At 42.9% G+C, this 27239-nt stretch overlaps 1 protein-coding gene across 1 annotated transcript in view; it reads left to right on the top strand.

Moving 5' to 3' along the window:
- The window catches only part of LOC137385228 (equilibrative nucleobase transporter 1-like), a 140122-nt gene that overhangs the window by 24875 nt on the left and 88008 nt on the right, over nt 1-27239 (top strand). The window contains exon 3 of the mRNA XM_068060214.1: nt 3008-3054. Within this exon, the coding sequence (XP_067916315.1) occupies nt 3008-3054 (47 nt within the window). The remainder of the gene's footprint in view (nt 1-3007; nt 3055-27239) is intronic.

The following is a 27239-nucleotide window of genomic DNA, read 5'->3' as shown; positions in this document are numbered from 1 at the left end:
CATACCTCAAAATGAGGTGTCAACCTGGTGAAGCTACAACTCAGGACTACTTGCGTGCCAAACTGCATAAGCAGCATGTGATTGACAGAGCTAAGCAATCCCTTAACCAACGGATCAGATCTAAGCTCTGCAGTCCTGTCACATCCAGCCATGAATGGTGGTGGACAATTAAACAACTAACTGGAGGAGGTGGCTCCACAAATATCCCCATCCTCAATGATGGCAGAGCCCAGCACATCAGTGCGAAAGATAAGGCAGAAGCACTTGCAACAATCATCAGCCAGAAGTGCCGAGTTGATGATCCATTTTGGCCTCTCCTGAAGGCCCCAGCATCACAAATGCCAGGGCGGTACAGTGGCTCAGTGGTTAGCACCGCAGCCTCATAGCTCCAGCGACCCGGGTTCAATTCTGGGAACTGCCTGTGTGGAGTTTGCAAGTTTTCCCTGTGTCTGCGTGGGTTTCCTCCGGGTGCTCCGGTTTCCTCCCACATGCCAAAGACTTGCTGGTTGATAGGTTAATTGGCCATTATAAATTGCCCCTAGTATAGGTAGGTGGGAGGGGAATATAGGGACAGGTGGGGATGTGGTAGGAATATGGAATTAGTATAGGATTAGTATAAATGGGTGGTTGATGGTCGGCACAAACTCGGTGGGCCGAAGGGCCTGTTTCAGTGCTGTAGCTCTAAACTAAACTTCAGCCAATTTGATTCACTCCGCGTGATATCAAGAAACGACTGAAGGCACTGGATACTGCAAAGTCTATGGGCCCTGACAATATTCCGGCAATAGTACAGAAGACCTGTGCTCCAGAACTGTTCCAGGATAGCTACAACACTGGCAGCTACCCGGCAATGTGGAAAATTGCCCAGGTATGTCCTGTACACAAAAAGCAGGACAAGTCCAACCCGGCCAATTACCGCCCCATCAGCCTCTCTCAATCATCAGTAAAGTGATGGAAGGTGTCATCAACAGTGCCATCAAGCGGCACTTGCTCAGCAATAACCTGCTCAGAGATACCCAGTTTGGGTTCCGACAGGGCCACTCAGCACCTGACCTCATTACAGATTAGTTCAAACATGGACAAAAGAGCTGAACTCAAGAGGTGAGGTGAGAGTGACTGCCCTTGACATCAAGGTAGCATTTGACCGAGTATGGCATCAAGGAGCCCTAGCAAAACTGGTGTCAATGGGAATCAGGGGGAAAACTCTGCTGGTTAGCGTCATACCTAGCACAAAGGAAGATGCTTGTGGTTGTTGGAGGTCAATCATCTGAGCTCCAGGACATCATTGCAGGAGTTTCTCAGGGTAGTGTCCTGGGCCCAACCATCTTTAGCTGCTTCATCAATGACCTTCCTTCAATCATAAGGTCAGAAGTGGAGATGTTTGCTGATGATTTCATAATGTTCAGCACCATTCGCAACTCCTCAAGTACTGAAGCAGTCCGCGCAGAAATGCAGCAAGACCTGGACAATATCTAGGCTTGGGCTGATAATTGGCAAGTAACATTCGCGCCACTCAAGTGCCAGGCAATGACCATCTCCAACAAGAGGGAATCTAACCATCTCCCCTTGACATTCAATGGCATTACCATTGCTGAATCCCCCGCTATCAACATCCCAGGGGCTACCATTGACCAGAAACTGAACTGGAGCAGCCATATAAATACCGTGACTACAAGAGCAGGTTAGAGGCCAGGAATCCTGCATTGAGTAACTCACCTCCTGACTCCCCAAAGCCTGTCCATCATCGACAAGGCACAAATCAGGAGTGTGATGGAATACTCTCCACTTGCCTGGATCGGTGCAGCTCCAACAACACTCAAGAAGCTCGACACCATCCAGGACAAAGCAGCCCACTTGATTGGCACCCATCCACACACATTCACTCCCTACACCACCAACACACAGTGTGTACCATCTACAAGATGCACTGCAGCAATGCTAATAGTGATGAGGAAAGCCTTAGATTGAAGGACGATATAGATGGGCTGGTCAGACAGGCAGAGCAGTGGCAAGTGGAATTTAATCCTGAGAAGCGTGAGGTGATGCATTTTGGGAGGACTAACAAGACAAGGGAATATGCAATGAATGGATAGTAGCCTAGGAAGTACAAAAGGTCCATAGATCACTGAAGGCAGCAGCACAGGTAGATAAGGTGGTTAGGAAGGCATATGGGATACTTGCCTTTATTAGCTAAGGCATAAAATATAAGAGCAGGGAGGTTATGATGGAGCTGTATAAAATGCTAGTTAGGCCACAGCCAGAGTACTGTGTACAGTTCTGGACACCACACTATCGGAAGGATGTGATTGCACTGGAGAGGGTACAGAGGAGATTGACCAGGATGTTGCCTGGGCTGGAGCATTTCAGCTATGAAGAGAGACTGAAAAGGCTGGGGTTGTTTTCCTTACAGCACAGAAGGCTGAGTGGGGGACATGATTGAGGTATACAAAATTATGAGGGGCATTGATAGGTTCGATAGGAAGAAACTTTTTCCCTTAGCAGAGGGATCAATGACCAGGGGGCATAGATTTAAGGTAAGGGGCAGGAGGTACAGAGGGGATTTGAGGATTTTTCACCCAGAGGGTGACTGGAATCTGGAATGCACTGCCTGAAGAGGTGGTAGAGGCAGGAACCCTCACAACATTTAAGAAGTATTTCGATGAGCACTCGAAACGCCATAGCATATAAGGCTACGGGCCAAGTGCTGGAAAATGGGATTAGAATAGTTAGGTGCTTGATGGCCGGCACGGACCCCCAATGGGCCGAAGGGTCTTTCTGTGCTGTATAACTCTATGACTCTAACCCAGGGATTTATAAAGTGCTCAGCAATCATTTGCTTTCTTTTGTACTCTGTGTCTCTGCTGATAAAGTTACTTAATTGGCTGTGGGACCTTCAGACTTTGGAAAGGCTGCTGGATATCTGAGAGCTGATCCCTTTCAGGGGAAGGAGAATGTGGGGACATGCTGGGACCTGGTTTAAAACATGCTCTGTGTTTTATCTCCTCAGATCACTGTACACTGCAGGCATGCTGATGATCGCCTTCTCCACTGCTGGTGAGCATAACTCTCCGAGATTTTCCGTTCTGCAACTGGGAGGGGGAAGGGGAAAATCCTGCGAGTTCGAGAGAGACAGAGCATTGCCCCAGGCCTCAGCAATGAGGAGCAATCGAGGAGAGATCTGGGGCTTCCCTTCCGCTGTACTGAGTCTCTCTCTATCTCTCTCACACACATACACAGACTGACACACACACCGTTAACACCTACATAGAACATAGAGCACTGAAACAGGCCATTTGGCCCATCCAGCTGGAATTTATGCTCCCCTCCTTACCTCCTCCCATCCATCTTCATCGACCTCCAGCAGCATTAACCTCGAGACTGTTCCCCTCATGTGTTTATCCAGTTTCCCCTTAAATACATCAACACTATTTACCTCACCACTCCTTGTGGTATAAAAACAGAAAATGCTGGGAATACTCAGCATGTTTGGCAGCATCTGTGGAGAGAGAAGCAGAGTTAATGTTTCAGCGCTGTGACCTTTCATCAGAACCCTGTGGGATTGAGTTCCACATTCTCACCACTATCTGGGGAAAGCAGCAGCTCCTGAATTCCCCATTGGATTTCTTATCTTATGGCTGTCTTCTATCTGATGACCTCAGTGCCAACTGTGGCTCAGTTGCTAGCACTCTCGCCTCTGAGTCAGAAGGTTTTGGGTTAATTCCTATTCAAGAGCTTGTGACAAAAATCAAGGCTAGCATTCCAGTGCAGTGCTGAGGGAGAGCTGCACTGCCAGAGGTACTGTCGTTTGGGTGTCACATTAAACTGAGACCCCATTTGCCCTCTCAGGTGGGTGTAAAAGATCCCTTGGCACCATGTCGGAGAAGAGGTCGTGTTCCTCAATCTATATCACAGAAACACATTATCTGTTCATTATCACATTGCTGTTTGTGGGAGCTTGCTGTGTGCAAATAGCTTGCTGCATTTCCGACATCACAATCGTTACAACACTTCAAGAACTGCTTCATTGGCTGTAAAGCACTTTGAGACTTCCAGTGATCATGAAAGGCATTGCATAAATGCTAGTCTTTCCTCTTGGTTCCCTTTTTGGTTCCCCACGAGTGACCACTATCAAAATCTTTTATAATTTTAAAGACGTCTGTCAAGTCAAGTCCAGGAGAGCAGGATATAGAAGCAGTTGGGGTAGAATTGAGAAATCATAAAGGCAAGAAGTCACTTGTGGGAGTGGTATGCAGGCCACCTAACATTAAGCACACGATAGGACAGGGCATAAAGGAAGAAATAATGGCAGCTTGTTAGAAAGGTACAGCGATAATTATGGGGGATTTTAACCTACATATAGACTGGAAAAATCAGATGGACAGAGGTAGCCAAGATGAGGAGTACATAGAATAATATTGGGATAATTTCTTGGAACAATACATTCTGGAGCCTACCAGAGAGCAGGCGATACCAGACCTGGTATTGTGAAATGAGATAGAATTAACTAATGGCCTCATAGTTAAGGCGGTTAGGTAGCAGTGATCATAATATGTGAATTTTACAGTCAGTTTGAGGGAGGGAAGAGTGGGTCCAAGACTAGTATTTTAAACTTAAATAATGGAAATTATGAGGGCATAAAAGCAGAGCGAGCTAAAGTGAACTGGCAGATCAAGTTAAGGGATAGGTCAACAGAGGTGCACTGGCAGACACTTAAGGAGATATTTCAGAATACACAGAATAGATACATTTCAATGAGAAAGAAAATATCAAATCTCCCCTCAATCTCCTTTACTCCAAGGAGAACAACCCCAGCTTCTCCAACCGAAATTTGTAACTAAAATCCCCCATCCATGGAACCATTCTGGTAAATCTCCTCTGCACCCTCTCAAGGACCAAAGGGTATAGGGGCTGGAGCAGGTAAAAGACATAAGGAGGGGTTTAGGTGCTGGAGAGGTAACAGAGATAGGGAGGATTGTAGAGGCTGGAGGAGTTTACAGAGATAGGGAGGGTCATAGTGGCTGGAGGAGTTGACAAAGATAAGGAGGGTTGCAGGCCTGGGAGGAGGTTACAGAGACAGGGAATGTTGTAGGAGATGCAGATAGTTGCATAAGGAGGGAGGGCTGTAGCGGATGGAAGTGTTTAGAGAGATTGGAGGGGATGGGGGTTTTAGGGAGTGGAGAAGGTGACCAAGATAGGAGCGGCGAGGCATTGAGTGATTTGCAAACGGGATGATAATTTTATACTCTGGCATTGATTAAACAGGAACGAACATAAGTCATAGTGCACAGAGGTTATCAGTGAATGGGACTTGCTGAAATTTAGGAAGTGGACAGAAGACGTCAGATGGACTATAATTTACAAAGGGGGAAAGTTGAATGATAGTCGGTGGTTAGGAACCTTGACCTGGAATGCAGTGTACAGCAATAATCCAGGGTAGAGAAGTGTAGGGTGTTATGTTACTGGACTAATAATCTAGGGTAAAGTAGTGTAGGATGTTATGTTACTGGACTAATAATCCAGGGTACAGTAGTGTAGGATTTGATGTTACTGGACTAATAATCCAGGGTAGAGAAGTGTAGGGTGTTATGTTACTGGACTAATAATCTAGGGTAAAGTAGTGTAGGATGTTATGTTACTGGACTAATAATCCAGGGTACAGTAGTGTAGGATTTGATGTTACTGGACTAATAATCCAGGGTACAGTAGTGTAGGGTGTTATGTTCCTGGCTAATAATCCAGGGTACAGTAGTGTAGGGTGTTATGTTACTGGACTAATAATCCAGGGTACAGTAGTGTAGGATTTTATGTTACTGGACTAATAATCCAGGGTACAGTAGTGTAGGGTGTTATGTTCCTGGCTAATAATCCAGGGTACAGTATTGTAGGGCGTTATGTTACTGGACTAATAATCCAGGGTACAGTAGTGTAGAATGTTATGTTACTGGACTAATAATCCATGGTTTATTATGGGGCAGGATGTCAGAAATGCTCCATCCATCAATATTGGCGACCACGCTCTGGAAGTGGTTCAAGAGTTCACCTACCTAGGCTCAACTATCACCAGTAACCTGTCTCTAGATGCAGAAATCAACAAGCGCATGGGTAAGGCTTCCACTGCTATGTTCAGACTGGCCAAGAGAGTGTGGGAAAATGGCGCACTGACACGGAACACAAAAGTCCGAGTGTATCAGGCCTGTGTCCTCAGTACCTTGCTCTACGGCAGCGAGGCCTGGACAACGTATGCCAGCCAAGAGCGACGTCTCAATTCATTCCATCTTCGCTGCCTTCGGAGAATACTTGGCATCAGGTGGCAGGACTATATCTCCAACACAGAAGTCCTTGAAGCGGCCAACATCCCCAGCTTATACACACTACTGAGTCAGCGGCGCTTGAGATGGCTTGGCCATGTGAGCCGCATGGAAGATGGCAGGATCCCCAAAGACACATTGTACAGCGAGCTCGCCACTGGTATCAGACCCACCGGCCGTCCATGTCTCCGTTATAAAGACGTCTGCAAACGCGACATGAAATCGTGTGACATTGATCACAAGTCGTGGGAGTCAGTTGCCAGCATTCGCCAGAGCTGGCGGGCAGCCATAAAGACAGGGCTAAATTGTGGCGAGTCGAAGAGACTTAGTAGTTGGCAGGAAAAAAGACAGAGGCGCAAGGGGAGAGCCAACTGTGCAACAGCCCCAACAAACAAATTTCTCTGCAGCACCTGTGGAAGAGCCTGTCACTCCAGAATTGGCCTTTATAGCCACTCCAGGCGCTGCTTCACAAACCACTGACCACCTCCAGGCGCGTATCCATTGTCTCTCGAGATAAGGAGGCCCAAAAAGAATCCAGGGTACAGTAGTGTAGGATGTTATGTTACTGGACTAATAATCCAGGGTACAGTAGTGTAGGGTGTTATGTTAATTTACCATCAATACAGGGTACAGTAGTGTAGGGTGTTATGTTACTGGACTAATAATGCAGGGTACAGTAGTGTAGGGTGTTATGTTTCTGGACTAATAATCCAGGGTACAGTAGTGTAGGGTGTTATGTTACTTGACCGTTAATCCAGGCTACAGTAGTGTAGGGTGTTATGTTACTTGACCATTAATGCAGGTTACAGTAGTGCAGGGTGTTATGTTACTGGACTAATAATCCAGGGTACAGTAGTGCAGGGTGTTATGTTACCGGACTAATGATCCAGGGGACAGTAGTGTAGGGTGTTTGGTTACTGGACTAATAATCCAGGATACTGTAGCAAAGGGTGTTTGGTTACTGGACTAATAATCCAGGGGACAGTAGTGCAGGGTGTTATGTTACTGGACTAATAATCCAGGTTACAGTAGTGTAGGGTGTTATGTTACTGGACTAATAATCCAGGGTACAGTAGTGTAGGGTGTTTGGTTACTGGACTAATAATCCAGGATACTGTAGCAAAGGGTGTTTGGTTACTGGACTAATAATCCAGGGTACAGTAGTGTCAGGTGTTATGTTACTGGGCTAATAATCCTGGGTACAGTAGTGTAGGGTGTTATGTTACTGGACTAATAATCCAGGGTACAGTAGTGTAGGTGTTATATTACTGGACTAATAATGCAGGGTACAGTAGTGTCAGGTGTTATGTTACTGGACTAATAATCCAGGGTACAGTCGTGTAGGGTGTTATGTTACTGGACTAAATATCCAGAGTACAGTAGTGTAGGGCGCTAATTTATTGGACTAATAATCCAGGATGCAGTAGCATAGGATTTGCAGTTACTGGAATAATAATCCAGGGTACAGTAGTGTAGGGTGTTTGGTTACTGGACTAATAATCCAGGGTATAGTAGTGTAGGGTGTTATGTTACTGGACTAATAATCCAGGGTACAGTCGTGTAGGGTGTTATGTTACTGGACAAATAATCCAGGGTACAGTAGTGTAGGGTGTTATGTTCCTGGACTAATAATCCAGGGTACAATAGTGTAGGGTGTTATGTTACTGGACTAATTACGCAGGATACAGTAGTTTAGGGGTTATGTTCCTGGACTAATAATCCAGGGTACAGTCGTGTAGGGTGTTATGTTACTGGACAAATAATCCAGGGTACAGTAGTGTAGTGTGTTATGTTACTGGACTAATTACGCAGGATACAGTAGTTTATGGGTTATGTTACTGGACTAATTACGCAGGGTACAGTAGTTTTGGGGTTATGTTACTGGAGTAATAATCCAGGGTACAGTCGTGAAGGGTGTAATGTTACTGGACAAATAATCCAGGGTATGGTAGTGTAGTGTGTTATGTTACTGGACTAATTACGCAGGATACAGTAGTTTAGGGGGTATGTTACTGGACTAATAATCCAGGGTACAGTCGTGTCGGGTGTTATGTTGCCAGTATCATAGTGCAGAGTACAGTAGTGCAGGGTGTGATGGCACTGGACTAATAATCCAGGGTACAGTAATTTTGGGGTTATGTTACTGGGCTAATGATCCAGGGTGCAGTAGAGCAGGGTGTTGTGTTATTGGACTAATAATCCAGGGTACAGTAGTGTAGGATGTTTGGTTACTGGAATAATAATCCAGGATACAGTAATTTTGGGGTTATGTTACTGGGCTAATGATCCAGGGTACAGTAATTTTGGGGTTATGTTACTGGGCTAATGATCCAGGGTACAGTAGTGCAGGGTGTTGTGTTATTGGACTAATAATCCAGGGTACAGTAGTGTAGGATGTTTGGTTACTGGACTAATAATCCAGGATACCGTAGCATAGGGTGTTTGGTTACTGGACTAATAATCCAGGGTACAGTAATTTTGGGGTTATGTTACTGGACTAATAATCCAGGGCACAGTAGTGTAGGGTGTTATTTAACGGAACTAATAATCGAGGGTACAGTCGTGTAGGGTGTTATGTTACTGGACTAATAATCCAGGGTACAGTCGTGTAGGGTGTTATGTTACTTGACCATTAATACAGGGTACAATAGTGTAGGGTGTTATGTTACTGGACTAATAATACAGGGTACAGTAGTGTCGGGTGTTATGTTACTGGACTAATAATCCAGGGAACAGTAGTGTAGGGTGTTATGTTATTGGACTAATAATCGAGGGTATAGTAGTGTAGGGTGTTATGTTACTGGACTAATAATACAGGGTACAGTAGTGTAGGGTGTTATGTTACTGGACTAATAATCCAGGGTACAGTAGTGTAGGGTGTTATGTCACTGGACTAATAATCCAGGGTACAGTAGTGTAGGGTGTTATGTTATTGGACTAATAATCGAGGGTATAGTAGTGTAGGGTGTTATGTTACTGGACTAATAATACAGGGTACAGTAGTGTAGGGTGTTATGTTACTGGACTAATAATCCAGGGTACAGTAGTGTAGGATGTTATGTTATTGGACTAATAATCGAGGGTATAGTAGTGTAGGGTGTTATGTTACTGGACTAATAATACAGGGTACAGTAGTGTAGGGTGTTATGTTACTGGACTAATAATCCAGGGAACAGTAGTGTAGGATGTTATGTTACTGGACTAATCATCCAGGGTACAGTAGTGTCGGGTGTTATGTTACTGGACTAATAATCCAGGGAACAGTAGTGTAGGGTGTTATGTTATTGGACTAATAATCGAGGGTATAGTAGTGTAGGGTGTTATGTTACTGGACTAATAATCCAGTGTACTGTAGTGTAAGGTGTCATGTTGCTGGACTAATAATCCAGGGTACAGTAGTGTAGGGTGTTATGTTACTTGACCATTAATACAGGGTACAGTAGTGTAGGGTGTTATGTTACTGGACTAATAATCCAGTGTACTGTAGTGTAAGGTGTCATGTTGCTGGACTAATAATCCAGGGTACAGTAGTGTAGGGTGTTATGTTACTTGACCATTAATACAGGGTACAGTAGTGTAGGGTGTTATGTTACTGGACTAATAATACAGGGTACAGTAGTGTCGGGTGTTATGTTACTGGACTAATAATCCAGGGAACAGTAGTGTAGGGTGTTATGTTATTGGACTAATAATCGAGGGTATTGTAGTGTCGGGTGTTATGTTACTGGACTAATAATCCAGGGTACAGTAGTGCAGGGTGTTATGTTACTGGACGAATAATCCAGGGTACAGTAGTGTAGGGTGTTATGTTACTGGACGAATAATCCAGGGTACAGTAGTGTAGGGTGTTATGTTACTGGACTAATAATCCAGGGTCCAGTAGTGTAGGGTGTTATGTCACTGGACTAATAATCCAGGGTACAGTAGTGTAGGGTGTTATGTTATTGGACTAATAATCGAGGGTATAGTAGTGTAGGGTATTATGTTACTGGACTAATAATACAGGGTACAGTAGTGTAGGGTGTTATGTTACTGGACTAATAATCCAGGGAACAGTAGTGTAGGATGTTATGTTACTGGACTAATAATCCAGGGTACAGTAGTGTAGGGTGTTATGTTACTGGACTAATAATCCAGGGTACAGTAGTGTAGGGTGTTATGTTACTGGACGAATAATCCAGGGTACAGTAGTGTAGGGTGTTATGTTACTGGACTAATAATCCAGGGTACAGTAGTGTAGGGTGTTATGTCACTGGACTAATAATCCAGGGTACAGTAGTGTAGGGTGTTATGTTATTGGACTAATAATCGAGGGTATAGTAGTGTAGGGTATTATGTTACTGGACTAATAATACAGGGTACAGTAGTGTAGGGTGTTATGTTACTGGACTAATAATCCAGGGTACAGTAGTGTCGGGTGTTATGTTACTGGACTAATAATCCAGGGAACAGTAGTGTAGGGTGTTATGTTATTGGACTAATAATCCAGGGTATAGTAGTGTAGGGTGTTATGTTACTTGACCATTAATACAGGGTACAGTAGTGTAGTGTGCTCTGTTACCGGACTAATTATCCAGGGGACAGTAGTGTAGAGTGTTATGTTACTGGACTAATAATCCAGGGTTCAGCAGTGCAGGGTGTTATGTTACTGGTCTCATAATCCAGGACACAGTAGTGAAGGGTGTTATGTTACTTGACCATTAATGCAGGGGACAGTAGTGTAGGGTGTTATGTTACTTGACCATTCATACAGGTTACAGTAGTGCAGGGTGTTATGTTACTGGACTAATAATCCAGGGTACAGTAGTGTAGGGTGTTATGTTACCAGTCTAATGATCCAGGGGACAGTATTGGAGGTTGTTCTGTTACTGGACTAATAATCCAGGGTACAGTAGTGCAGGGTGTTATGTTACTGGACTAATAATCCAGGGTACAGTAGTGTAGGTGTTATATTACTGGACTAATAATGCAGGGTACAGTAGTGTCAGGTGTTATGTTACTGGACTAATAATCCAGGGTACAGTCGTGTAGGGTGTTATGTTACTGGACTAAATATCCAGAGTACAGTAGTGTAGGGCGCTAATTTATTGGACTAATAATCCAGGATGCAGTAGCATAGGATTTGCAGTTACTGGAATAATAATCCAGGGTACAGTAGTGTAGGGTGTTTGGTTACTGGACTAATAATCCAGGGTATAGTAGTGTAGGGTGTTATGTTACTGGACTAATAATCCAGGGTACAGTCGTGTAGGGTGTTATGTTACTGGACAAATAATCCAGGGTACAGTAGTGTAGGGTGTTATGTTCCTGGACTAATAATCCAGGGTACAATAGTGTAGGGTGTTATGTTACTGGACTAATTACGCAGGATACAGTAGTTTAGGGGTTATGTTCCTGGACTAATAATCCAGGGTACAGTCGTGTAGGGTGTTATGTTACTGGACAAATAATCCAGGGTACAGTAGTGTAGTGTGTTATGTTACTGGACTAATTACGCAGGATACAGTAGTTTATGGGTTATGTTACTGGACTAATTACGCAGGGTACAGTAGTTTTGGGGTTATGTTACTGGAGTAATAATCCAGGGTACAGTCGTGAAGGGTGTAATGTTACTGGACAAATAATCCAGGGTATGGTAGTGTAGTGTGTTATGTTACTGGACTAATTACGCAGGATACAGTAGTTTAGGGGGTATGTTACTGGACTAATAATCCAGGGTACAGTCGTGTCGGGTGTTATGTTGCCAGTATCATAGTGCAGAGTACAGTAGTGCAGGGTGTGATGGCACTGGACTAATAATCCAGGGTACAGTAATTTTGGGGTTATGTTACTGGGCTAATGATCCAGGGTGCAGTAGAGCAGGGTGTTGTGTTATTGGACTAATAATCCAGGGTACAGTAGTGTAGGATGTTTGGTTACTGGAATAATAATCCAGGATACAGTAATTTTGGGGTTATGTTACTGGGCTAATGATCCAGGGTACAGTAATTTTGGGGTTATGTTACTGGGCTAATGATCCAGGGTACAGTAGTGCAGGGTGTTGTGTTATTGGACTAATAATCCAGGGTACAGTAGTGTAGGATGTTTGGTTACTGGACTAATAATCCAGGATACCGTAGCATAGGGTGTTTGGTTACTGGACTAATAATCCAGGGTACAGTAATTTTGGGGTTATGTTACTGGACTAATAATCCAGGGCACAGTAGTGTAGGGTGTTATTTAACGGAACTAATAATCGAGGGTACAGTCGTGTAGGGTGTTATGTTACTGGACTAATAATCCAGGGTACAGTCGTGTAGGGTGTTATGTTACTTGACCATTAATACAGGGTACAATAGTGTAGGGTGTTATGTTACTGGACTAATAATACAGGGTACAGTAGTGTCGGGTGTTATGTTACTGGACTAATAATCCAGGGAACAGTAGTGTAGGGTGTTATGTTATTGGACTAATAATCGAGGGTATAGTAGTGTAGGGTGTTATGTTACTGGACTAATAATACAGGGTACAGTAGTGTAGGGTGTTATGTTACTGGACTAATAATCCAGGGTACAGTAGTGTAGGGTGTTATGTCACTGGACTAATAATCCAGGGTACAGTAGTGTAGGGTGTTATGTTATTGGACTAATAATCGAGGGTATAGTAGTGTAGGGTGTTATGTTACTGGACTAATAATACAGGGTACAGTAGTGTAGGGTGTTATGTTACTGGACTAATAATCCAGGGTACAGTAGTGTAGGATGTTATGTTATTGGACTAATAATCGAGGGTATAGTAGTGTAGGGTGTTATGTTACTGGACTAATAATACAGGGTACAGTAGTGTAGGGTGTTATGTTACTGGACTAATAATCCAGGGAACAGTAGTGTAGGATGTTATGTTACTGGACTAATCATCCAGGGTACAGTAGTGTCGGGTGTTATGTTACTGGACTAATAATCCAGGGAACAGTAGTGTAGGGTGTTATGTTATTGGACTAATAATCGAGGGTATAGTAGTGTAGGGTGTTATGTTACTGGACTAATAATCCAGTGTACTGTAGTGTAAGGTGTCATGTTGCTGGACTAATAATCCAGGGTACAGTAGTGTAGGGTGTTATGTTACTTGACCATTAATACAGGGTACAGTAGTGTAGGGTGTTATGTTACTGGACTAATAATCCAGTGTACTGTAGTGTAAGGTGTCATGTTGCTGGACTAATAATCCAGGGTACAGTAGTGTAGGGTGTTATGTTACTTGACCATTAATACAGGGTACAGTAGTGTAGGGTGTTATGTTACTGGACTAATAATACAGGGTACAGTAGTGTCGGGTGTTATGTTACTGGACTAATAATCCAGGGAACAGTAGTGTAGGGTGTTATGTTATTGGACTAATAATCGAGGGTATTGTAGTGTCGGGTGTTATGTTACTGGACTAATAATCCAGGGTACAGTAGTGCAGGGTGTTATGTTACTGGACGAATAATCCAGGGTACAGTAGTGTAGGGTGTTATGTTACTGGACGAATAATCCAGGGTACAGTAGTGTAGGGTGTTATGTTACTGGACTAATAATCCAGGGTCCAGTAGTGTAGGGTGTTATGTCACTGGACTAATAATCCAGGGTACAGTAGTGTAGGGTGTTATGTTATTGGACTAATAATCGAGGGTATAGTAGTGTAGGGTATTATGTTACTGGACTAATAATACAGGGTACAGTAGTGTAGGGTGTTATGTTACTGGACTAATAATCCAGGGAACAGTAGTGTAGGATGTTATGTTACTGGACTAATAATCCAGGGTACAGTAGTGTAGGGTGTTATGTTACTGGACTAATAATCCAGGGTACAGTAGTGTAGGGTGTTATGTTACTGGACGAATAATCCAGGGTACAGTAGTGTAGGGTGTTATGTTACTGGACTAATAATCCAGGGTACAGTAGTGTAGGGTGTTATGTCACTGGACTAATAATCCAGGGTACAGTAGTGTAGGGTGTTATGTTATTGGACTAATAATCGAGGGTATAGTAGTGTAGGGTATTATGTTACTGGACTAATAATACAGGGTACAGTAGTGTAGGGTGTTATGTTACTGGACTAATAATCCAGGGAACAGTAGTGTAGGATGTTATGTTACTGGACTAATAATCCAGGGTACAGTAGTGTAGGGTGTTATGTTACTGGACTAATAATCCAGGGTACAGTAGTGTCGGGTGTTATGTTACTGGACTAATAATCCAGGGAACAGTAGTGTAGGGTGTTATGTTATTGGACTAATAATCCAGGGTATAGTAGTGTAGGGTGTTATGTTACTTGACCATTAATACAGGGTACAGTAGTGTAGTGTGCTCTGTTACCGGACTAATTATCCAGGGGACAGTAGTGTAGAGTGTTATGTTACTGGACTAATAATCCAGGGTTCAGCAGTGCAGGGTGTTATGTTACTGGTCTCATAATCCAGGACACAGTAGTGAAGGGTGTTATGTTACTTGACCATTAATGCAGGGGACAGTAGTGTAGGGTGTTATGTTACTTGACCATTCATACAGGTTACAGTAGTGCAGGGTGTTATGTTACTGGACTAATAATCCAGGGTACAGTAGTGTAGGGTGTTATGTTACCAGTCTAATGATCCAGGGGACAGTATTGGAGGTTGTTCTGTTACTGGACTAATAATCCAGGGTACAGTAGTGCAGGGTGTTATGTTACTGGACTAATAATCCAAGTTACAGTAGTGTAGGGTGTTCTGTTACTGTACTAATAAACCAGGGTACAGTAGTGCAGGGTGTTTTGTTACTGGACTAATAATCCAGGGTACAGTAGTGTAGGGTGTTTGGTTACTGGACTAATAATCCAGGGTACAGTAGTGTAGGGTGTTTGTTTACTGGACTAATAATCTAGGATACTGTAGCATAGGGTGTTTGGTTACTGGACTAATAATCCAGGGTACAATAGTGTAGGGTGTTATGTCACTGGACTGATAATCCAGGGTACAGTAGTGTAGGGTGTTATGTTATTGGACTAATAATCCAGGGTACAGTAGTGTAGAGTGCTGTGTTACTGGACTAATAATCCAGGGTTCAGCAGTGCAGGGTGTTATGTTACTGGTCTCATAATCCAGGACACAGTAGTGTAGGGTGATATGTTAATTTACCATTAATACAGTGTACAATAGTGTAGGGTGTTATGTTACTGGACTAATAATCCAGGGTACAGTAGTGTAGGGTGTTATATTCCTGGTCGAATAATCCAGGACACAGTAGTGTAGGGTGTTATGTTACTTGACCATTAATGCAGGGTACAGTAGTGTAGGGGGTTATGTTACTGGACTAATAATCCAGGAAACAGTAGTGTAGGGTGTTATGTTACTGGACTAATAATCCAGGGTACAGTAGTGTAGGGTGTTATGTTACTGGACTAATAATGAAGGGTACAGTAGTGTCAGGTGTTATGTTACTGGACTAATAATCCAGAGTACAGTCCTCCAGCGGTTCGGTTACTGGGCTAATAATCCTGGGTACAGTAGTGTAGGTGTGTTATGTTACTGGACTAAATATCCAGAGTACAGTAGTGTAGGGTGTTATTTTACTGGACTAATAATCCAGGGTACAGTAGTGTAGGATGTTATGTCACTGGACTAACAATCCAGGGTACACTCGAGTGGGGTGTTATGTTACTGGAGTAATAATGCAGGGTACAGTAGTGTAGGGTGTTATGTTACTGGACTAATAATCCAGGGTACAGTAGTGTAGGATGTTATGTCACTGGACTAACAATCCAGGGTACACTCGAGTGGGGTGTTATGTTTCTGGACTAATAATCCAAGGTACAGTAGTGCAGGGTGTTATGTTACTGGAGTAATAATGCAGGGTACAGTCGTGTAGGGTGTTATGTTACTGGACTAATGATCCAAGGTACAGTAGTGCAGGGTGTTATGTTACTGGACTAATAGTCCAGGGTACAGTAGTGTAGGGTGTTATGTTACTGGACTAATAATCCAAGGTACAGTAGTGCAGGGTGATATGTTACTGGACTAATAATCCAAGGTCCAGTAGTGTAGGGTGTTATGTTACTGGACTAATAATCCAAGGTCCAGTAGTGTAGGGTGTTATGTTACTGGACTAAAAATCCAAGGTACAGTAGTGTAGGGTGCTATCTTATTGGACTATTAATCCAGGATGCAGTAGCATAGGATGTTCGGTTAATTGAATAATAATCCAGGGTACAGTAGTGTAGGGTGTTTGGTTACTGGACTAATAATCCAGGACACTGAAGCAAAGGGTGTTTGGTTACTGGACTAATAATCCAGGGTACAGTAGTGTAGGGTGTTTGGTTACTGGACTAATAATTCAGGGTACAGTCGTGTCGGGTGTTATGTTGCCAGTATCATAGTGCAGAGTACAGTAGTGCAGGGTGTTATGGCACTGGACTAATAATCCAGGGTACAGTAATTTTGGGGTGATGTTACTGGGCTAATGATCCAGGGGACAGTAGTGCAGGGTGTTGTATTACTGGACTAATAATCCAGGGTACAGTCGTGTCAGGTGTTATGTTACTGGACTAATAATCCAGGGTACAGTAGTGTACGGTGTTATGTTACTGGACTGATAATCCAGGGTACAGTAGTGTCGGGTGTTATGTTACTGGACTAATAATCCAGGGTAGAGTCCTCTGGCAGTTATGTTACTGGGAAATAATCCAGTGCACAGTCGTGTAGGGGTTATGTTACTGGGCTAATAATCCTGGGTACAGTCGTGCTGGGTGTTATCTTACTGGACTAATGATCCTGGGTACCCTAGTGTCAGGTGTTATGTTACTGGATTTATAATCCAGGGTACAGTAGTGTCGGGTGTTATGTTACTGGACTAATAACCCAGGGTACAGTAGTGTAGGGTGTTATGTTACTGGACTAATAACCCAGGGTACAGTCTTGCAGGGTGTTATGTTACTGGTCAAATAATCCAGGGTACAGTAGTGTAGGGTGTTATGTTACTGGACTAATAATCCAGGGTACAGTAGTGCAGGGTGTTATGTTCCTGGACTAATAACCCAGGGTACAGTAGTGTCGGGTGTTATGTTACTGGACTAATAACCCAGGGTACAGTCTTGCAGGGTGTTATGTTACTGGTCAAATAATCCAGGGTACAGTAGTGTAGGGTGTTATGTTACTGGACTAATAATCCAGGGTATCCTAGTGTCAGGTGTTATGTTACTGGATTTATAATCCAGGGTACAGTAGTGTCGGGTGTTATGTTACTGGACTAATAACCCAGGGTACAGTAGTGTAGGGTGTTATGTTACTGGACTAATAACCCAGGGTACAGTCTTGCAGGGTGTTATGTTACTGGTCAAATAATCCAGGGTACAGTAGTGTAGGGTGTTATGTTACTGGACTAATAATCCAGGGTACAGTAGTGCAGGGTGTTATGTTCCTGGACTAATAACCCAGGGTACAGTAGTGTCGGGTGTTATGTTACTGGACTAATAACCCAGGGTACAGTCTTGCAGGGTGTTATGTTACTGGTCAAATAATCCAGGGTACAGTAGTGTAGGGTGTTATGTTACTGGACTAATAATCCAGGGTATCCTAGTGTCAGGTGTTATGTTACTGGATTTATAATCCAGGGTACAGTAGTGTCGGGTGTTATGTTACTGGACTAATAATCCAGGGTATCCTAGTGTCAGGTGTTATGTTACTGGATTTATAATCCAGGGTACAGTAGTGTCGGGTGTTATGTTACTGGACTAATAACCCAGGGTACAGTACTGTAGGATGTTATGTTACTGGACTAATAATCCAGGGTACAGTAGTGTAGGATGTTATGTTACTGGACTAATAATCCAGGGTACAGTAGTGTAGGGTGTTATGTTACTGGTCAAATAATCCAGGGTACAGTAGTGTAGGGTGTTATGTTACTGGACTAATAATCCAGGGTACAGTAGTGTAGGGTGTTATGTTACTGGACTAATAATCCAGGGTACAGTAGTGTAGGGGTTATGTTACTGGACTAATAACCCAGGGTACAGTAGTGTAGGGTGTTATGTTACTGGACTAATAATCCAGGGTACAGTAGTGTAGGGTGTTATGTTACTGGTCAAATAATCCAGGGTACAGTAGTGTAGGGTGTTATGTTACTGGTCAAATAATCCAGGGTACAGTAGTGTAGGGTGTTATGTTACTGGACTAATAACCCAGGGTACAGTATTGTAGGGTGTTATGTTACTGGACTAATAACCCAGGGTACAGTAGTGTAGGGTGTTATGTTACTGGTCAAATAATCCAGGGTACAGTAGTGTAGGGTGTTATGTTACTGGACTAATAATCCAGGGTACAGTAGTGTAGGGTGTTATGTTACTGGTCAAATAATCCAGGGTACAGTAGTGTAGGGTGTTATGTTACTGGACTAATAATCCAGAGTACAGTAGTGTAGGGTGTTATGTTACTGGACTAATAACCCAGGGTACAGTAGTGTAGGGTGTTATGTTACTGGACTAATAATCCAGAGTACAGTAGTGTAGGGTGTTATGTTACTGGACTAATAATCCAGGGTACAGTAGTGTTGGGTGTTATGTTACTGGACTAATAATCCTGGGTACAGTAGTGTAGGGTGTTATGTTATTGGACTAATAATCCAGGGTACAGTAGTGTAGGGTGTTATGTTATTGGACTAATAATCCAGGGTACAGTAGTGTAGGGTGTTATGTTACTGGACTAATAATCCAGGGTACAGTAGTGTAGGGTGTTATGTTACTGGACTAATAATCCTGGGTACAGTAGTGTAGGGTGTTATGTTACTGGACTAATAATCCTGGGTACAGTAGTGTAGGGTGTTATGTTACTGGACTAATAATCCTGGGTACAGTAGTGTAGGGTGTTATGTTACTGGACTAATAATCCTGGGTACAGTAGTGTAGGGTGTTATGTTACTGGACTAATAATCCAGGGTACAGTAGTGTAGGGTGTTATGTTAATGGACTAATAATCCAGGGTACAGTAGTGTAGAGTGTTCTGTTACTGGACTAATAATCCAGGGTACAGTAGTGTAGGGTGTTATGTTACTGGACTAATAATCCAGGGTACAGTAGTGTAGGGTGTTATGTTAATGGACTAATAATCCAGGGTACAGTAGTGTAGGGTGTTATGTTACTGGACTAATAATCCAGGGTACAGTAGTGCAGGGTATTATGTTAATGGACTAATAATCCAGGGTACAGTAGTGTAGGGTGTTATGTTACTGGACTAATAATCCAGGGTACAGTAGTGTAGGGTGTTATGTTACTGGACTAATAATCCAGGGTACAGTAGTGTAGGGTGTTATGTTATTGGACTAATAATCCAGGGTACAGTAGTGTAGGGTGTTATGTTACTGGACTAATAATCCAGGGTACAGTAGTGTAGGGTGTTATGTTACTGGACTAATAATCCAGGGTACAGTAGTGTAGGGTGTTATGTTATTGGACTAATAATGCAGGGTACAGTAGTGTAGGGTGTTATGTTACTGGACTAATAATCCAGGGTACAGTAGTGTAGGGTGTTATGTTATTGGACTAATAATCCAGGGTACAGTAGTGTAGGGTGTTATGTTAATCGACTAATAATCCAGGGTACAGTAGTGTAGGGTGTTATGTTACTGGACTAATAATCCAGGGTACAGTAGTGTAGGGTGTTATGTTATTGGACTAATAATCCAGGGTACAGTAGTGTAGGGTGTTATGTTAATCGACTAATAATCCAGGGTACAGTAGTGTAGGGTGTTATGTTATTGGACTAATAATCCAGGGTACAGTAGTGTAGGGTGTTATGTTATTGGACTAATAATCCAGGGTACAGTAGTGTAGGGTGTTATGTTAATCGACTAATAATCCAGGGTACAGTAGTGTAGGGTGTTATGTTACTGGACTAACAATCCAGGGTTACAGTAGTGTAGGGTGTTATGTTACCGGACTAATAATCCAGGGTACGGTAGTGGAGGTTGTTATATTACCTGACTAATAATCCAGTGTACAGTAGTGTACGGTGTTACGTTACTGGACGAATAATTCAGGGTACAGTCATGTCGGCTGTTTTGTTAATGGACAAATAATCCCGGATACACTCGTGTACGGTTTTATGTTACTGGACTAATAATCCAGGGTACAGTAGTGTCAGGTGTTATGTTACTGGACTAATAATCCAGGGTACAGTCGTGTAGGGTGTTATGTTACTGGACTAAATATCCAGAGTACAGTAGTGTAGGGTGTGTTGTTACTGGACTGATAATATCAGGGTACAGTAGTGTAGGGTGTTATGTTACTGGACTAAATATCCAGAGTACAGTAGTGTAGGGTGTGTTGTTACTGGACTGATAATATCAGGGTACAGTAGTGTAGGGTGTTATGTTACTGGACTAATAATCCAGGGTACAGTAGTGTCAGGTGTTATGTTACTGGACTAATAATCCAGGGTACAGTAGTGTAGGATGTTATGTCACTGGACTAATAATCCAGGGTACAGTAGTGTAGGATGTTATGTCACTGGACTAACAATCCAGAGTACACTCGAGTGGGGTGTTATGTTACTGGAGTAATAATCCAAGGTACAGTAGTGTAGGGTGTTATGTTACTGGACTAATAATCCAAGGTACAGTAGTGTAGGGTGTTGTATTACTGGACTAAAAATCCAAGGTACAGTAGTGCAGGGTGTTATGTTACTGGACTAATAATCCAAGTTCCAGTAGTGTAGGGTGTTATGTTACTGGACTAATAATCCAAGGTACAGTAGTGTAGGGTGTTGTATTACTGGACTAAAAATCCAAGGTACAGTAGTGCAGGGTGTTATGTTACTGGACTAATAATCCAAGGTCCAGTAGTGTAGGGTGTTATGTTAGTGGACTAATCATCCAGGGTACAGTAGTGTAGGGTGCTATTTTATTGGACTATTAATCCAGGATGCAGTAGCATAGGATGTTCGGTTACTTGAATAATAATCCAGGGTACAGTAGTGTAGGGTGTTTGGTTACTTGAATAATAATCCAGGGTACAGTCGTGTCGGGTGTTATGTTGCCAGTATCATAGTGCAGAGTACAGTAGTGCAGGGTGTTATGGCACTGGACTAATAATCCAGGGTACAGTAATTTTGGGGTTATGTTACTGGGCTAATGATCCAGGGTACAGTAGTGCAGGGTGTTGTATTACTGGACTAATAATCCAGGGCACAGTATTGTCGGGTGTTATGTTGCTGGACTAATAATCCAGGGTACAGTAGTGTAGGGTGTTATGTTACTGGACCATTAATCCAGTGTACTGTAGTGTAAGGTGTCATGTTGCTGGACTAATAATCCAGTGTACTGTAGTGTAGGGTGTTATGTTCTTGGACGAGTAATCAATGGTCCAGTGCTGTAGACTGTTATGTTACTGGGCCAATAATCCAGGATACCCTAGTGTCAGGTGTTATGTTACTGGACTAATAATCCAGGGTACAGTAGTGTAGGGTGTTATGTTACTGGACTAATAATCCAGGGTACAGTAGTGTAGGGTGTTATGTTACTGGACTAATAATCCAGGGTACAGTAGTGTAGGGTGTTGTATTACTGGACTAAAAATCCAAGGTACAGTAGTGCAGGGTGTTATGTTAGTGGACTAATCATCCAAGGTACAGTAGTGTAGGGTGCTATTTTATTGGACTATTAATCCAGGATGCAGTAGCATAGGATGTTCGGTTACTTGAATAATAATCCAGGGTACAGTAGTGTAGGGTGTTTGGTTACTGGACTAATAATCCAGGATACTGTAGCAAAGGGTGTTTGGTTACTGGACTAATAATCCAGGATACTGTAGCAAAGGGTGTTTGGTTACTGGAGTAATAATTCAGGGTACAGTAGTGTCGGGTGTTATGTTACTGGACTAATAATCCAGGGTACAGTAGTGTAGGGTGTTATGTTACTGGACTAATAATCCAGGGTACAGTAGTGTCGGGTGTTATGTTACTGGACTAATAATCCAGGGTACAGTAGTGTAGGGTGTTTGGTTACTGGACTAATAATCCAGGATACTGTAGCAGAGGGTGTTTGGTTACTGGACTAATAATTCAGGGTACAGTAGTGTCGGGTGTTATGTTACTGGACTAATAATCCAGGGTACAGTAGTGTAGGGTGTTATGTTACTGGACTAATAATCCAGGGTACAGTAGTGTCGGGTGTTATGTTACTGGAATAATTACGCAGGGTACAGTAGTGTAGGGTGTTATGTTACTGGACTAATTACGCAGGATACAGTAGTTTAGGGGTTATGTTACTGGACTACTAATCCAGGGTACAGTCGTGTAGGGTGTTTTGTTACTGGACTAATTACGCAGGATGCAGTAGTTTAGGGGTTATGTTACTGGACTACTAATCCAGGGTACAGTAGTGTCAGGTGTTATTTTACTGGACTAATTACGCAGGATACAGTAGTTTAGGGGTTATGTTACTGGACTACTAATCCAGGGTACAGTAGTGTCAGGTGTTATTTTACTGGACTAATTACGCAGGATACAGTAGTTTAGGGGTTATGTTACTGGACTAATAATCCAGGGTACAGTCGTATCGGGTGTTATGTTGCCAGTATCATAGTGCAGAGTACAGTAGTGCAGGGTGTTATGGCACTGGACTAATAATCCAGGGTACAGTAATTTTGGGGTTATGTTACTGGGCTAATGATCCAGGGTACAGTAGTGCAGGGTGTTGTATTACTGGACTAATAATCCAGGGCACAGTATTGTCGGGTGTTATGTTGCTGGACTAATAATCCAGGGTACAGTAGTGTCGGGTGTTATGTTACTGGACCATTAATCCAGTGTACTGAAGTGTAAGGTGTCATGTTGCTGGACTAATAATCCAGTGTACTGTAGTGTAGGGTGTCGTGTTACTGGACGGGTAATCAATGGTCCAGTACTGTACACTGTTATGTTACTGGGCCAATAATCCAGGATACCCTAGTGTCAGGTGTTATGTTACTGGACTGATAATTCAGGGTACAGTAGTGTCGGGTGTTATGTTACTGGACTAATAATCCAGGGTACAGTAGTGTCGGGTGTTATGTTACTGGACTAATAATCCAGGGTATCCTAGTGTCAGGTGTTATGTTTTTGGATTTATAATCCAGGGTACAGTAGTGTAGGGTGTTATGTTACTGGACTAATAATCCAGGTTATCCTAGTGTCAGGTGTTATGTTACTGGATTTATAATCCAGGGTACAGTAGTGTCGGGTGTTATGTTACTGGACTAATAATCCAGGACACAGTAGTGTAGGGTGTTATGTTACTGGATTTATAATCCAGGGTACAGTAGTGTCGGGTGTTATGTTACTGGACAAATAACCCATGGTACAGTAGTGTGGGGTGTTATTTTACTGGACTAATAATCCAGTACACAGTAGTGTAGGGTGTTATGTTACTTGACCATTAATACAGGGTACAGTAGTGCAGGGTGTTATGTTACTGGACTAATAATCCAGGACACAGTAGTGTAGGGTGTTATGTTACTTGACCATTAATACAGGGTACAGTAGTGCAGGGTGTTATGCCACTGGACTAATAATCCAGGGTACAGTAGTCTCGGTTGTTATGTTACTGGACTAATAATCCAGGGTACGTTTGTGAAGGGAGTTATGTTACTGGGCTAATAATCCTGGGTACAGTAGTGTAGGGTGTTATGTGTGTGGACGAATAATCCAGGGTACAGTAGTGTGGGGTGTTATGTTACTGGACTATTAATCCAGGGTACAGTAGTGTAGAGTGCAATTCCACTTGACTATTAATGCAGGGTACAATGGTGTAGGGTGTTATTTTACTGGACTAATAATCCATCATAGATTAATGCAGTGATTATGTTACTGGACTAATAATCCAGGTTACCCTCGTGTTGGGTGTTTTGTTCCTGGACTAATAATCCAGGTACAGTAGTGTAGGTTGCTATGTTACTGGACTAATAATCCAGGGTACAGTAGTGTAGGGTGTTATTTTACTGGACTAATAATCCAGTACACAGTAGTGTAGGGTGTTATGTTACTTGACCATTAATACAGGGTACAGTAGTGCAGGGTGTTATGCTACTGGACTAATAATCCAGGGTACAGTAGTCTAGGTTGTTATGTTACTGGACTAATAATCCAGGGTACGTTTGTGAAGGGAGTTATGTTACTGGGCTAATAATCTAGGGTACCCTAGTGTCGGGTGTTATGTTACTGGACGAATAATCTAGGGTACAGTAGTGTAGGCTGTTCTGTGACTGGACTAATAATCCAGGGTACAGTAGTGTAGAGTGCAATTCCACTGGACTATTAATCCAGGGTACAGTAGTGTAGAGTGCAATTCCACTGGACTATTAATCCAGGGTACAGTAGTGTGGGGTGTTATGTTACTGGACTAATAATCCAGGGTACAGTAGTGTAGAGTGCAATTCCACTGGACTATTAATCCAGGGTACAGTAGTGTAGAGTGCAATTCCACTGGACTATTAATCCAGGGTACAGTAGTGTAGGGTGTTATTTTACTGGTTTAATAATACTGAGTACAGTGGTGTAGGGTGTTATTTTACTGGACTAATAATCCATCATAGATTAATGCAGTGATTATGTTACTGGACTAATAATCCAGGGTACAGTAGTGTAGGGTGTTATGTTACTGGACTAATAATCCAGGTACAGTAGTGTAGGTTGCTATGTTACTGGACTAATAATCCAGGGTACAGTAGTGTAGGTGTTATGTTACTGGACTAATAATCCAGGGTACAGTAGTGTAGCGTGTTATGTCACTGCACTAATAATCCTGGGTACCGCACTGTAGGGTGTTTTGTTACTGGACGAATAATCCAGGGTACAGTAGTGTAGGGTGTTATGTTACTGGACTAATATTTTGCAGTACAGTCGTGTAGGGGTTATGTTACTGGATTAATAATCCAGGGTACGGGAGTGTATGCGTAAAGACCCTCGATGAGAGTAAACCGACAGTGAACATAAAAACTGACTGTAAAAGCTTCTGTAGATATGTGAAGAGAAATAGATTAGTGAAGACGCATGTGGGTCCCTTACAGTCCGAAGTGGGGGTATTTATAATGGGGAAGAAAGAAATTTCAGACCAATTAAATACATTCATGGTTCTGTCTTCACAAAGGAGGACACAAATTACCGCCCATAAATGTTGGGGAACATAGGTTCTATTGACAAGGAGGAACTGTATGAAATCAGTATTAGTACGGAAATAGTGTTTGGGAAATTGATGGGATTGAAGGCCAATAATTCCCCAGGGCCTGATAATCTGCAACCCAGCGTACTTATGGAAGTGGCCCTAGAAATAGCGGATGCATTGCAGGTCATTTTTCAAATTCAACAGACTCTGGAACAATTCCAATGAATTGGAGGGTAGCTGATGTAACCCCACTATTTAAAAAAGGAGGTAGAGAGAAAACAGGGAATTATAGACCAGTTCACCTGACATCAGTAGTGGGGAAAATGCTAGAAACCATTATAAAAGATGTAGTAGCAGAGCACTTGGAAAACAATGACAGGAGCGGACAAAGTCAACCTGGAGTTATGAAAGGTAATTCATGCTTGACAAATCTACTGGAATTTTTTTAGGATGGAGCTAGTGGAATAGATAAGGGAGAACCAGTGGATGTGGTGTATTTGGACTTTCAGAAGGTTTTCGCTAAGGTCCTACATAAGAGATTAGTATGCAAAATTAAAGCACATGGGATTGGGGGTAAAGTACTGACATGGATAGAGAACTGGTTGGCAGACAGGAAACAAAGAGTAGGAATAAACGAGTTTCTTTCCGAGTGGCAGGCAGTGACTAGTGGGGTACCACAGGGATCAGTGCTAGTACATTAGCTATTCACAATATATGTTAATGATATAGATGAGGGAATTAAATGTAATATATCTAAGTTTGCAGATGACACAAAGCTGGGTGGGTGTGTGAGCTGTGAGGAGGATGCAGAGAAGCTCCAGTGTGATTTGGACAGGTTGAGTGAGTGGGCAAATACATGGCAGATGCAGTATAATGTGGATAAATGTGAGGCTATCCACTTTGGTGGCAAAAACAGAAAGGCAGATTATTATCTGAACGGCGATAGAGTGGGAAAGGGGGAGGTGCAGCGAGACCTGGGTGTCCTTGTGCACCAGTCGCTGAAAGTAAGCATGCAGGGGCAGCAGGCAGTTAAGAAGGCAAATGTTATGTTGGCCTTCATAGCAAGAGGATTCGAGTACAGGAGCAAGGATGTCTTTCTGCAATTATACAAGGCCTTGGTCAGACCACATCTGGAGTATTGTGTGTAGTTTTGGTCTCCTTACCTGAGGAAGGATGTTCTTGCTATGGAGGGAGTGCAGCGAAGGTTCACCAGACTGATTCCTGGGATGGCAGGAGTGACGTATGAAGAGAATTGGGTCGATTAAGGCTTGTATTTGTGAGAGTTTAGAAGAATGAGAGGGGATTTCATAGAAACCTACAAAACTCTAACAGGACTGGACAGACTAGATGCAGGAAGGATGTTCCCGATGGCGGGGGAGTCCAGGACCAGGGGTCACAGTATAAGGATAATGGGTAAGCCATTTAGGACTGAGATGAGGAGGGATTTCTTCACCCAGAGAGTGGTGAGCCTGTGGAATTCTCTACCCCAGAAAGCAGTTGAGGCCAAATCATTAAATATATTCAAGAAAGAGTTAGATATAGTTCTTGGGCTAAAGGAATCAAGGGATACGGGGAGAAAGCGGGAACAGGTTACTGAGTTGGATGATCAGCCATGATCATAATGAATGGCAGAGCAGGCTCGAAGGGTCGAATGGCCGACTCCTGCCCCTATTTTCTATGTTTCTATGACTATTAATACAGTGTACTGTAGTAGAAAAGCAAGGGAACCCAGCACTGATCCCCGTGGAACTTCACTACAAATCTTCCTCCAGCCCAAACAACATCCATTAACCACTACTCCTTGTTT

The sequence above is a fragment of the Heterodontus francisci genome, chromosome 28, assembly GCF_036365525.1.
Source record: "Heterodontus francisci isolate sHetFra1 chromosome 28, sHetFra1.hap1, whole genome shotgun sequence".
NCBI classification, from domain to species: domain Eukaryota; kingdom Metazoa; phylum Chordata; class Chondrichthyes; order Heterodontiformes; family Heterodontidae; genus Heterodontus; species Heterodontus francisci.
The sequence above is the reverse complement of the archived record's forward strand: the minus strand, read 5'-3'. Positions and strand labels throughout refer to the sequence as shown.